This window comes from Ammospiza caudacuta, chromosome 12 (assembly GCF_027887145.1).
Source record: "Ammospiza caudacuta isolate bAmmCau1 chromosome 12, bAmmCau1.pri, whole genome shotgun sequence".
Lineage (NCBI taxonomy): Eukaryota > Metazoa > Chordata > Aves > Passeriformes > Passerellidae > Ammospiza > Ammospiza caudacuta.
The window spans coordinates 10,516,007-10,529,899 of NC_080604.1; the positions used below are offsets into that span (position 1 = coordinate 10,516,007).

The following is a 13,893-nucleotide window of genomic DNA, read 5'->3' on the forward strand; positions in this document are numbered from 1 at the left end:
GGTTTCTAGTTCAGTACCTCAGAGAAATTTTTCTTTCCAAATTAAAGGATTAAATTGCTGCTCCTAAGGCAGCTGGTTTCCCAGTAATGGGTTGATCACTGATGGTGATGAGTGTACCCAGAAGGATCGAACCTGAAATTTATTACCTTGTTTTGAGAGAGGAGACAGTTTAAAACTTATGCTCTTGAGATTCAGCAAGGAAAGAGATGTGGCTTGCAATCAAGGTGGTCTGTGCAGTGTACATTCAGTTCAGAAGGGTTCTTGGGTTGTGATTGAATTGAGATGCTGGAGACTTTGGGCATTTCTTAGTTCTAAGGCCCTTTACTCTTGCTGTTAAATTTATGTTCCTCAGTCAAAAAGTTGCTTCAGATATTTTGAGATTTTCTCAGTCTACCTGTAGTAAAATTTGTATAAAGGTAGTAGATTTGATTTTTTTTTTCATTTTTTAAAACTGATTAGCTAAGAAAGTCACTTAGGTACATTTAGTTGCATAAAAATTAAGATCTATTCTTCCTCATGTTAATTTTGATTTTTTGGCGGATTTAAAAAATCTTTTGGAGCAGGTAGCAGAAGGAAGACAAGAAGAAATCCAACAAAAAGGACTGGCTGAGAAAAAGGAATTGCAGCATAAAATAGATGAAATGGAAGAAAGAGAGCAAGAGCTTCAAGCAAAAATAGAGGCTTTGCAGGCTGATAACGACTTCACCAATGAGCGGCTGACTGCTTTACAAGGTTAGTCAATAGCGGGGAAAGAACTTTGATTGTTTGTTTTTCTTTTAATCTGTGAAATACCTTTTTCTTGGACTTCTGTTTACAGTACGATTAGAGCACCTGCAAGAGAAAACTCTTAAAGAACACAACAGCTTAGGTAGGTGTGATCAGTTTCTTGTTACAAGCTGGTTTCCGCGTTCGCTATTCCGTTACCTTTGTTATGATAATCTCATAGTCTCGGTGTCTGGCAGAAGAATTCCGATTCCCAGTTTCCCCAGTAAGGAGCTCTCCTGGGCTGCTGGGGCCGTGTCGGGCAGGGCCGGCAGAGGGCGCTGCTGCTGCGGGCGTTCGCTCCGGCCCGGGGCTTGTTTTATAGCACATTTTATAACACATCTTATATCACATTTTATATCCATCTACACACACCTTATACACACGTATATGTGTGAAATAGGCAGTCATTCTTTGGCCTTAATAACCTCTTAGACGTTTGAACAAACAGCAGCATCATCTCTAGCAGGAAACACATCAAACTGCCTGGTTTGTCTGATGAGGTACTTTTGAAGTGGTGGTATGAAAAGCCAGGTACATTTCGAAATGCTGTGTTTATAAAGAAACAAAGCCCAAAACATTTTTCTTGATTCCAAAAATAATGCCCTTTCTTAATCCTAGGCATACAAGTTGACGACTTCATACCTAAAATTAATGGGAGCACAGAAAAAGGTAGTGTATCTGAGGGCTACCTTTTGTCTTATCGTTGATGTTTGAAAATGAACAAATTCAAAATGTTCTCTAAAGTTTTGCTTGGAATTTTTTCTCTTTGCAAATGAATTTGTCCACTCCTGACCAGCTTTTTGGGGTTTTTTTTGTGTATTTTTCCAGTCACGGTGTTTTTAGAAAATTCTGTAAAATACAGCAAAACCACTTGGAGGCTGTCTCTTTTTGTTGGTTTGGTTTATTTTGTTTGTGATGGGTTGTCACTGGAATCAGTAGGAGTCCACTGATTGAATGTTGTCAGAGTTGTGATACAAGAAAGTGGAGAATTCATTGATTGTTTTTCCTTTTAATTTTCCCTTGCAACACATGTACGCTCCGTGTTTTTCTGGTAAAGTTGAGTATGATAAGTAAAGTCAGCAAAACCAATTTTTTATGACTTTAATATGAAAAATGTGAGTATATAAAATCTATAAACAGTGAAAACTAACTTGTAAAAACTCCAGAAGTATCTTTATGTGAAAAAGGAATTAATACAGATTGAACTAAGTGATAGGGTTTTTTAAAGGCCAGTTAGTTAGAGCCAAATATTTAAGCTCATGTGTCTTAACATACACAGTTTTTGGAGTGAAATTGTCCAATATCACATATAGCAAAAAATATTCCAGTTATGATTCCAGGTTGTTTAATTGGCTGAGATATATATGTCCTCTTATGTAAATTTAATTTTTTTTCTTTGATGTAGCTTGCTTCTACAGTCTGAGGGATGGTGGTAACATTGCTTTGAAGGTTGAGGGACCTTTATAGAGAGCTCAGGATATTAACCGGTATTCACAGTGTTTAAGGGTTCCTGTATTTATGTTTTTGAAACAGAATTTTAAAGCTCCATATGCATATTTGTAAATTATGAGGTTCTTCACTAGGGAGATCAATAGCAAAATTGACATAACCTCCTTATTGGGAGCAGCAGTTAAACACCTACAGGAGCTGCACCAAAGCCTCCCCTAAAGCTCAGAGTACTGGTTCCTCCTGAGTGCCTCAGCATTTTGTGCACTTAGCTGTGGTGCATCCTGAGCTTAGCAAGCAGGACATGCAATGTTTGCTCCCACTTCTCTACACTGCCATGAGATTTTATTTTTATATAGACTCATCCATCTTGCTGGTGCCTGATTTTAGGTTGGTAATAGCTTAATATTTGATGGAATGGTTAAGAAATAGATCTGCTTTTTCTCTTTTTAAAACTGGAGCTAGTTTCACACATTTTGTAAAAGCTTTTGAACTCTAACTTCAAATATAAATTATTTTACAGAGGAGTGATTTATGACATGATACTAGATTTGATTTTTTTTAAAGAAACACTTTTTGTGTGTTTTAAAATTGTTGGCAGGAATGTCATGTGAGATTTTTAAATACTGATACCTTTTACGAGTCCAAATTTTAAAATTGTCCATTTAAAAATCATTATGTGATTATAACAAATACCATTATATCATTGAAACTCACTTTTTTGGTCAAAGGTGAAGAAGCAATCCCTTTTGGACTCCTTTTGGGTTGTACAAGAGTCAGTGTCATCTGAATTGATGCATGACAAAATAGATTCTTCCATCCTATGAGTAACAGAGGAACTTGTACTTAAACCTGGAAGTTTTAGGAAGCTTTTTGCCAGGTTATTTTTCTTTGAGTACAGACAACATATAACTGCTCATTCAAGTCTCTTTCTGTGTTTATACTATCTATCACCTTTTTTGTCATGCGCATACCATGCCCTTCCATTATTCTGTATTTTAGTGCAGCTTTTCATTATTCTGTCAGTTGTACATTTTCCTGCATCTCTGCCTTACCTGATCCATCTCCATTTCTCTGGCATTTTACAGCTTGCTGCCCTGTGTTCTCCTCATGACAGTCTGTGCCTTTTTGCATCTTCCAGTCCCTTGTGTAGCCCTTGTATGACAGATGGGCAGTTATTTGCTCTGTCAGATTTTGGATTTTGTTCCCTTAAAAGCAGCAGGAAGCAGTTACTGCTGGGTTTTTGGGTGTTTTGTTTGATTTTGATTTTTTTGGGGTTTTTTTGTGGAAGGTTTTTGGGGTTTTGTTTGGCATTGTTTTGGTTTGGGGTTTTTGGTTGTTTCTGGGGATTTTTATTTGTTTGTGTTTTTTGTTTTGGTTTTTTTGGTTGGTTGGTTTGTTGGTTTTTGTTCTGCTACATAGTTCTGCATTATTTTAGAAGAGCTAAGAATTTTGGGTTTATAATGCAGATTGAGCAACTTCGAGAATGAAAGATGAAAACTGTAAGACCCATGTAAAATCAGTATGCTTTTAAAAATTCTTTTGTCTCTCTTTCCCTCAAAGTGTATGCACACATGACTGGAATAATGGTTTACTTCACTTTTTTCTGTGGCTGTAGCAGTCAGGAGCTGTATTCAGGGCAGGGGAACTAAGAACTAGAGGAACTGAAACCTCTCCAGAGGCTTTTAATTAAAAAAGTGTATTAGAGGATGATGGTTAGGCATTCATTTTATCTTATTGGACCTGCAGAAAAGAGGAACTTGTTGGTACAGCAAGCCCCTCATAAAAGTGGTGTAGGACTAAGTTGTTTCAAAAAGTGGTATTTTTCTCAGTGTGTTGCACCACACCTGGCTTTCATTTTTACATTTTGTGAGCCAAATACTGTATAAAGAAGATATGAGAAATTTGTATAGAGTCACTTAAAGGACCAGGTAAAAATGAAAAGAAAAAAAAAGGAAGTTTAAATGTGGAAAATAAATTTTACAGCCATGGTGCTGTTTTTTAAAAGCTCTGTCCTTGTGGGTTAAAAAAAGTTTATTTTTTAGAGTAACTTTGAGGTACAGTAAAGCTTAGCAGTTGAACTTCTGATATCAGAGCTAATGATTGAGCAGTTTGGTTAGAATGTAGCACATCCTGCAGGTTTGTGCTGGTGCCAGCCTTTTCCCACTGCTGGACTCTTGGTCAAAGGATTTTTGAGGTTCTTCAGAAAGGAAGTGTTTGCACCTTGAGGAGATGCAGGATTCTCATGGAGTTGGGGGCTGAGCAAGGACCTGGGAACAGAGCCCAGTTTTTAGGAACTCTGCTGCAGAACTGTCTTTTCAAAGTGAAACTGTTTAAAAAGTATAGACATATATTCAATAACACTTGTAAAATAGAGGATTCTAGATATGAAGAATCAACGTGAAGATTAATGAAAAACTTTTAAAATACCCTTTTAAAGCTAATAAAAATACTGAAGCATATAGGTTAAAAACATGTTTCTTTTGAAAATGCAGCTGAAGTACTTCTTTCTTCTGACCAGTTTAAAAGAGTAATCTATTTCCTAATATCCCTCAGACATCATTTCAATTTCATGTGTTGTCTGCTTGCATATTAACTCAGATGTGATTCAAAAGTCCATTGTGAATACACTGACAAATATTGTTAATATGCCTTTCAAATTTTTTGTTGCATCAGTTTGAAAATGATAAGAAGATGTAAACTGAAGTGTTTCTTTCTCTACTAGAGCACTTTCTTTCAAAGAGTGGAGGGGACTGCACATTTATTCATCAGTTCATAGAATGTCAGAGTGAGTACAAGAGTGTTCACATTTGCTTTGAAAACAACAGAAAACACAGAAAAGGTGGATGAAACCAGAACTTGTCACTACTATTTAATATTTCTGTAGTAGCAGAAATTTTCTAAGCATAGAATTGTGGCATTGTGGTATTAAGCAGGGGTAATAGGATATCTTTGCTCTTGCAAAGTGATGGTCACATTGTCTCTTCTCAGTTCATCCATCATTGTACCCTGACCTACAAAAGGGTGGTAATATTGCCACATGGAGTTTAAAACTGATGTAATTTTTCTCCTGTCGCAAATTAAGTTGAAACCTGTCAGTTTAAGCAAACATCACAGGCAGCAGAGGACCGAGAATGAGGTGCCTTTTCACTTAGCTGTAATTTATCTGATAATTAAAGGCTTTTACACATTCTCCAGATTAGTTCTAACAAAAGAGCAGAAGGGAAAACAAGTCCATAGTTTGTAAGTGGAAGTCTAAGAGACTGTTCTAAGAAAAACAGAAAATTGCATACCAGTCTTTAGAAAGATGTGTTATTCTGGAATGTGAAACATGCTTTTCAAAGCAAATGCTTTTGAAAATGAGCAATGAAACAGCACTGTCTGCACATCTATAATTAAAGAAAAACTGAAGATATTAATACTTTTTGCCTACTGAAAGAAAAATATCATTAGAATGAAGAGAAACAAAGTGGTATTAAACTTCAAAAAAATCTGGGATTTTTTTACTTCAGAGTTTATAGAAATTATGTACCTAAAAATAAGCAGAGAAGCATTTGCAAGCAAAAATAAGACAGGATCATTTTTTGACATTATGGCCATTAGACTCTTTCCTCTCAAATTTTCATGAGGAACGGCAGCAGACTTGTTTGATTTTACTCTTTGTGATCCAGACTGCAGTGCCATAAACCAAATTACATGATACTGCTAATGTTTGTCTAAGAAAATTTAATCTTTATTTGAAAAATGTTTATTTAAAAACATAATGACTGGTAGCTGTCTTCTGTAAGGCTGCAGTTTAAAATCATTCCAAATTTTGCAAAGATCTTGTATGAATCTTGTTTTTCAGTACGTAAAAAATGAAGTTAAATGCTTGAGTAAACGTTTTTCTTGTCTAGAACATGAAGAGCACACTGTGCGATGTTCAAATACAAATTGGTTACCTGTTTTCATTGTTTGGATGTTAGCTTAACCTATTTTGGCAAAATTAGGTTAGTATCACTTCTGCAAACGAAATGTGACCAGTCCTGTCACTGTTGAGAAGGAAAAGTGATCAACAGTATCTAGTAAAATATTCTATGATGTTAAAGAAGTACTGATAAGGGTAAAATTAAGATCAGTGGATTTATGCTTACCCTTTCTCAAGACTTGGAAAGCTACAGTGTAAAAACTGCCAGGCCTCAAAAACTGCTTCATTTTTAAAGGAATTAATAGAGTTCAGAAGAGCTCGGGATTTTGCATTTTTTATGACAGTCTAAGTTTTTACTCTCACATCAAGAAAAATGCCAAATCATTGACTCTTTTATTTCTTCTTGGACTGAAAGTTTGCCTTTTCCATATTCAAATATGTTTAGTCAGGCCTCACAATATCATGAGGTTAAAAACTGCAAACTGTAGCATCTGTTCTTTGCCTTTTGTATGTAAATGTTGCCCTTCAGTTCTACTCCTGTTCTTTGCTCTGTGTAGCATCAAGAGTTAGGGACTCCTGGGGAGAAAAATCACAGTTCAGAGATTGTCAGGAAATTAAGTTTTAAGGCACACAGCAAAGAGTGTAGAACAATATCATACAGACTGGCAATACAGAGCAAGAATATGGAGCTCATCATGGGGTAGTATGCTGGGGTTTTGCCAAGAGGCTTTACTGAGAGGGGAGCAGGTTTATTACTTAAACAATAATAATAAAAATCCCAGAAACCAGATGGTTTGTAAAATCCAGCTTCTGTAGATTTTTAAAGGTATTATGTAATTATTTTTATTTTTTAAGCACAATGCGCTCACAACACCATCCAGTAACATGTCCTGACCTCTGACATCTGTGGAGTGTTATGAAATCTGGCTCTGAATGATCTGGGAAGTCTCTTACTTTCTGATCATTACATCCAGTTCACTTGTTGCTCATTCCATAGCTTTTTTTTAGTAATCACTGATCAAAATCAGTGAAGAGCAGAAGTCATGGTGCTTCTTTTTGATCAGTCCATGATATGCATTATTAGCCAAAATGTGATGATGTATAGACCAAAGGGAGATTTGTTGCCCTGCTAACTTCCTGGCTTTCACTCCAGTCTAACTGTTCTTTATTTGTGTCCTTTCTTTGTGATTTTTTGCATTTGATTTTAAATGCAAGTCAACTTCCTTCTTTTCACCAAGCTGATTTTTGCAGATTTATTAATAGTAGTTTTTGGATGGATTGAATTAATTATTTTGAACTTTTCCTTTGACCTGCAGGTGTCTAAGTTAAAACTGTTTAGTATCACTTTTTTCAGATGGTTGGAAATTTGTGCATTGAGGGACAGGTTTTTTATTGGTTTTCAAACCTGGCCTACTTCAAAGACTACTTTGATGGCAAAATATAAATGTAGAGGGGCCATGTTAGTTAAGTGATAATTGTAATGTTAACAGATTTTAGTTATTATATTGCACATAGTGATAGGCAATCTAAATCTAAAATTGAGTTCTTAAATTGAAAATACAGGAAATGCATAAAAACCTAAAGGAAAGCTGGCTTAGAGCTGCAGAAGAAAATATGAATTATCTGAAGGACTAACTGAGAGCTTAACTTCACAGCAGATTGTGTCAGTAACAACATTAGTTTATGTACCTCTCTGCTTTCTGCTAGGTAGGAACTGTATAGCATGAAAGCTAACGTTCTTTTGTGCCAGAAATTCAAGCTAAGATCCTTACCCTAATTTATATTTTGGTAGCCAAGTTTGCATGTCTTGATTCAGGGAAAACACTAAGTGATTTAAAAACAAATAAAGTTTATGAAGTTTTCTGAAATAGTAAAATTTTAAAATGCAGAGATTTGAAAGAGCTGTTTCAAAGAAGATGTCTGTCTTTTTTCCCCCTCATTGTTGTCTAGATTCTGCCATTTTTAGTGACTAGGGTGGTAACAGTGAAAAATAAGGTTGGAGTTTGGTGATACCAACATCCAATTTTCTGTTTTATCTAAAGTACCATATCTGTAATATCTAAATACCAGCATGCTGAATTAATCTATTTTTTGTTGGCTTATGCCATGTATTAATGGTAGCATTCTTGAAACACAGAGAATGTTCACTTGTTCTGAAAGTGAGGTGTCAGTCCAAGTGCAAAACCCTGGCTGTGCCAGCTTTGGGGCAGGCTGGGCAGAGCCTCGTGTGCTGCTGCTCAAGGTCCTGGCTGCAGGAGCAGTGCCAAGGATGTACCTTTTGTACAAATGGTCAAATCAGTAGTGGACTCTAGAAAGCAATAGGCCACCATGGAAATGGGGGGGAAAAAGCCAAAAACCCCCATGCCTGTAGTTTCTTTTAGCCATGGAAACAGAGTGTAAAGAACTGCTGCAGAAGTTTCAGTTTGGAAAACATCTGTGTCAAGAAAGGTAGTTTGTTTTTTATTGCAATTATTTATTCAGGGTTTAACAGTTACTGCATTGAGAAAGCTAGAAGATGCATCAATCCATAATGCTAAATTTTACTCTGTAAGCTGATTACAGAAGCCTATTTTAAGCTAGCAGCCCAGCATGGTTGAGCTGTTACCCCTTCAGCTCAGTTGAAAGCTGCTTGTTTTTGCATTCAGCTGTTTTATTCAGATCTACAGGGAGAATTCCCCAGCTTTTTTCTTGCTGCCTTCCCTTCCACCCCTCTTCCAGCCACAGCTCAGTACTGGAATAATCATATATAAAGACTTTTGTTTAGATTTATTTTATCTTAAAATGGAAGAAGACTCATGGTATCACTTGAACTCCTGACTTTTGTGGCTGCCAGTAACTTGATTCCCTCCACAGTGCTGTCCTCTGTCTAGGCAGTCATTCTCACCAGCTCTGAGGAACTTGAGGCTGTTCTGAACTTAGATGATGAGTGATCTCCTACAGTTGCTTGAGACCTAAAGCCAGTCCTGAAAATCCAGTGTACTGTTCATGTGTTTCTGAAGCAGTGTTAGTAAAATGTTACATTAATGCAGAATAATATTTATAGATAAAAGTAGGTGAAGGGAACATCTCTTTTCCACTGGCTTATCTGTCTGTGTGGGAGAGGGCAGAGTACAGGACAACCTTTTGGCCATGAAAACCCTTCTTCAGACTTCAGGGTTTTTGTCTGAAAGTTTGTTTACCGTCTAGGTTTGTAAAAGATCTCTCCTCCCAGATCTTGTCCTGCATGTGTCCTTAGGTTGTCATAGTTACAGCAACATGCCATCAGAGGAACAGAGGGACAAGTTAATTTTCAGAGATACTTGAAGCTGAAAAAGCTTAAAGTTTTTTTAAGAGGATTTACTGTCATACAGCTTCTTTAGTCTGAATTCTCCTGTTTGTGCTGTTCATTCAGCCTTCTCTGTGTCTCTTTCCTGTTGACAGCACATGGAGTATCCAGCAAACTGCATTCCCTCCCTGGTTATCAGGGATCTGACAGGGACACCATGGAGGGGAGGCAGAGGCAACTTCTCAAAGCCTGATATTTCAGGGGCTAACAGCTTTCAACATGGACTAGAGTGTAAAATCTGCTGCACAGAGATTGAGGATGTGATCTGTCAGATGGGATCCTCGGTACTTCTGTGTTGGCATTGCTTCTTAAGGAATTAGAAATAATGAAATCTCATCTGCAAAAAGAAATGAATTATTCAGTAGTTTTTTTGGTGTCCTTCATTAATCCAGTCCTGTTCTTCCCTTGGTGTTCTTGTTTAACTTCATAGCCTAGCAGGAGTTAGGATGAAGTTTGCAATCTAGTCTCAAATTCCACTTCTAAGATTTTTGTGCACATCACATATATGAATAGACTTCCCTAAAGTAGACTTTGGATAAAAACTGCATTTTCATGAACTTGAATGTAATGCATTCCTAGTTTTGGAGTTTTGTGCAGCTCTCTTGAAAGGTTTAAACAAAGAAAGGCTGTTCCTGTGTACACTTCACAGGCACTGTTAAAATCAGGGGTGATGTTGAGGGGACTTCTCTATTCCTGTTTTACTGTGATGCATTTTTAGGTTTCTGCTGTGTTGGGTGGATGTCTGTTTCATGCGACCAGCTCTTCAAATTCCTTTTTTGATAACTAAACTTGAGAAACGTGTTAATTATTTGTTGCTTCTGATTTTTTTTTATTTTAAAGTACATAAAATTATTTTTTCTAAATTCTCATTAGTGAAGTGCAGCATTATGTAAGTTAATAAGGAGAAATAATTATGCACTGTATCACAAAGTTCTGGTAGGCTTGTGTGCTCTGTTTCATTATTCCTTGACAGAATAAAGTTTTTGTTCAAGGCTGAGTAGGAAGTAATATTATCAGCTTTTAATTTGGTCATGGAATGTACTCTACGTAGATGCATGCAGGGAAAATTTGAGCTTGGAAAGTAACACTTATTTTGTTTGGCAGACAAGATCATAGATGAAGGACATCTAACCAAAGTGGAAGAAACAAAGCTTTTGAAAGGTTAGACTTCTGGATTATTTAACTGTTTTTGAAGCATGCTTTTTCTGTCACTCAGTGCATGTTCTGTGTTAAGCCAGCAGTTTGAGTTTTATTGAATACGCATTTGAAGGGAAATTCAATAAAGGGGAGGGAAATTGTTTGCTGAACTCTACTCCAAATACTCTTGTAGGCTAAAAAGATTTAATGGAAACCATTTTTGAAGATTGAGTGCATGAAATACTAGTCTCAATGTTGACTCAGTTCTTACTTGAATATGCATTTTAAAAAAAAATAGTTTTTGTAAATTCATTTCAAGCTTCAGTGCCTGCATGAATTCCAAATGGGATTTTGGTTTTATTGTAGGGCTACATGGAAATAATGTTTGGTGTCATTTTAAGTTCTAAATAAAAGTGTATTTTAATTAGACTATTTTCTATCTTATCTCATAACTCTAAGTATTAACCTCCTAAATGTGTCTTTTACAAGTAAAATATATATGTGCCTCTCCAGCTCTTTTCTCTAATGTATAAAGCAAGTTAAATTAAAGGAGCTAATTAGAAAAGACTTTTCAAGGAACAGTCACCCTTACCTTACAATGCCAAGGTCAGGACTGGTGACAAGTGTGCAGGTCAATGTTTCTCAAGTGTCTAATAATGTAAGGTTGTTTGGACTTGCAGGCTCACTCCTCTCCTGCAGCTTTTTATTGATGTCTGGACATACTGCCTCAGCTCTTAACCCTCTGAGCTTCTGCCAAGTGTTGTTGTGTTGAATAAATGTTCGTTTGCTAAAAGTTCCAGTGTTACAGAGATATTTTAATTTATCTTCTCTTCCTTTAATGCATGGAATGGCCCCTTTAACTCCTTTCTGTACATGAGGAAGCTATAGACCAGGTGCCATATTTGGCAAAAGAATGCATACAATAACTGTAATGTAACACTTGCATGCTCCTTCCATTGCAAAGCTCTGAGCTATTTTTAGTGTTTGGTAATATATTCTAACTCATCAAGTATGATGTCAACACATTTTAATATACTTTATCACTTTGGCTATATTTATTCAGCTCAGTTTTATTATGGGAAATAGGAACAACTGCTGTGATATAATATAGTATAGGAAAGAGTTTTGTTCTTATGACTCTGGTTCCAGAATAGGAAGCGAGTTTCTAATAATTTATCTTCTGCTGTTTCACATGTAGAACTGGTGCATCTTTCCTCAGGTGCCTCATCTTTTGTGCTTTGTTTCAGAGGGGGGAAGAAGCTGGTGTACCAAGTGTGGGTGGGAGGGAAGTATATAAGGGGGTGCTGTGGCAGAGAAAATTAATCCAGTGGCTGGAACTTGCACTGTTCCTCCCATTTTGTACAGAGCAGGGAAGCAGTATTTCCATGGATGCCCAGATATGGTAAAGTTAGTTGCATGTGGATCTTGCTCAGCTTAGTGCTTCTGGATCGGCCACTCATTAAAGTGACATGGGTGAGGCTTTTAGGTTATACTTCTTTTAAAGAACTATTAAAAAACTATTTTTTATTAAGGAATTAATGTGTTGGTTTAGTAATTATTACAGTTTCAGTGACAATCCTGTGAGCTTGGTTCTATATGATAATGTAAAATGTTTTGATTTGAAACACCTTTAGATATTAGTTAAAAACCTTATTCCTAAAAATAAGAAAGACCCCTTTTTGTTCTAACAAAGAACCACCCACCCCCAGAGATTAAGTTTTGAACTACAAGCAATCATTATGAAATTTGAAGTCTGCTAAAGTGGGAATTGTGTTTGTAGTACCTGCCTGCCAGGTCTGAACCTCTGGCGTGCTTTAACTGTACAGGTGCTTTTCCCTTCCTCTTCTCCGATGATTTCGGTTGCGTTAGGGTGGGAAGAGTCTCGCTCTTCAGCAGCTGCTTTGTTTCTACTTGCTGCCTTCTGTTTCATGTATAAGTGGATGTTAATCTGGCACAGAATTATAGAAAACTTTTCATTTTAGATTAAGAAAACTTTGTGGGTTTCTTCTGGTTTTTTTTCTGTCCGTGTTCTGTCATGTTGATTTCCTCATGCAGCTGCACAGATTGTCTCCAGTTTCTGCTTCTTTTGTTCTGGGGGAAGTTAGTTCTGTGTATTCTCTTGTTATTTGAAAAGATGTGTTATTATTCCCTTGGTTTTACTTATTTTCATATACTAATGCTGTTGTATAACACGATTTATTTACTGATGTGCTCCTTTTGTCCCATGTCCTGGTACTTCATTGTTGCATGCGTGTTATCTATATGTGGTGGAATTATTTGTGTTCCCTGTGCTTTTCTCCATGGATGGGAGATGTCTGCATGCTGGGAATGCTGTATTGACCCCTTTTTATATAATGTCTCTGCCTGGAACTTGAGACTCAGAGGAAACCTCTGGTAACCTGCAGGTGGGCAGCAGAGCTGTCAAAGCAAGGCTCTGAATAGGCAGCCAAGAAAGATTTCATTTTGCATAACCTCACCTGTATGTTGGTGACAGTTCGTTGCTGACAGACCTGCTGGGTTAGCCCACACCAGAAATGATCTGCTCTTTTCAATGAACCTATCAGAACTAAACAGTAATTGTTATTTAAGAAAAATTTTTAAAAATTTATGTCCGTCATGTGTAATATTTAGACTTTGAGTCAGGGGTGATTCTGTGTGGGATGAAGATGCACTGGTGTAATTAAATCTCTTTGATTTTGAAAATATGTGATCTCTGCTAAAAGTCTAGAGCTGGGGAAAAAAAACCCAAAACCAAAAAATCCAACCAAAAACAAAACCAAAACCAAAAAAGCCCATCAAAACCAACTGTGTGCCTTCACTGAGCTGCTGTAATAAAAGTGCTGAATTATATATGAACAGATATTTCACGAGGGTAATTTTTTTGTGGGAACAACATAACACTTTCTCTTAGTACATTTTAAACTGAAAGTTCTTTCTAGAAACTAATGTATTAATTTATATTGCTGTGATTCTTTAATGGTTCACACCATGCTTCTTTTGAACAGTACGATATGTGCAAGTCTTGTTATTATGTAATTTGTTCAAAATATTGAAACACAGTTTTATTCTTTACAGCAGTTTGTTTGACTTGCTACAGTCTCTGCATTGTTCTAGTTCTCTTTTCTTATTTGTTTGCTGATTGAATCAGCTTTTGCACAGTTCCAGCTGGCAAGAACACAGCATTAACCCAGGCTCAAGCTGTGCACGAGGCGATTGCATCCCTTATTAGAGGCTAGGCTGGGTTAATGATTCCAGAGATGCGGAATCCATTTTAGCCCAGGCTTGCAAAGAAATAAGCACCCAGCAGGTTTTT

The 13,893-nt window shown here is 36.7% G+C and overlaps 1 protein-coding gene across 3 annotated transcripts in view; it reads left to right on the forward strand.

Annotated features, from left to right (window-relative positions):
* The window catches only part of SLMAP (sarcolemma associated protein), a 74,119-nt gene that overhangs the window by 43,401 nt on the left and 16,825 nt on the right, over positions 1 to 13,893 (forward strand). The window contains exons 11-15 of one of the 3 annotated variants that reach the window (XM_058812942.1): positions 564 to 732; positions 818 to 868; positions 1,384 to 1,434; positions 4,937 to 4,999; positions 10,548 to 10,604. In XM_058812942.1, the coding sequence (XP_058668925.1) occupies positions 564 to 732; positions 818 to 868; positions 1,384 to 1,434; positions 4,937 to 4,999; positions 10,548 to 10,604 (391 nt within the window). The remainder of the gene's footprint in view (positions 1 to 563; positions 733 to 817; positions 869 to 1,383; positions 1,435 to 4,936; positions 5,000 to 10,547; positions 10,605 to 13,893) is intronic. The other 2 variants (XM_058812945.1, XM_058812943.1) reach the window with 2 other exon arrangements.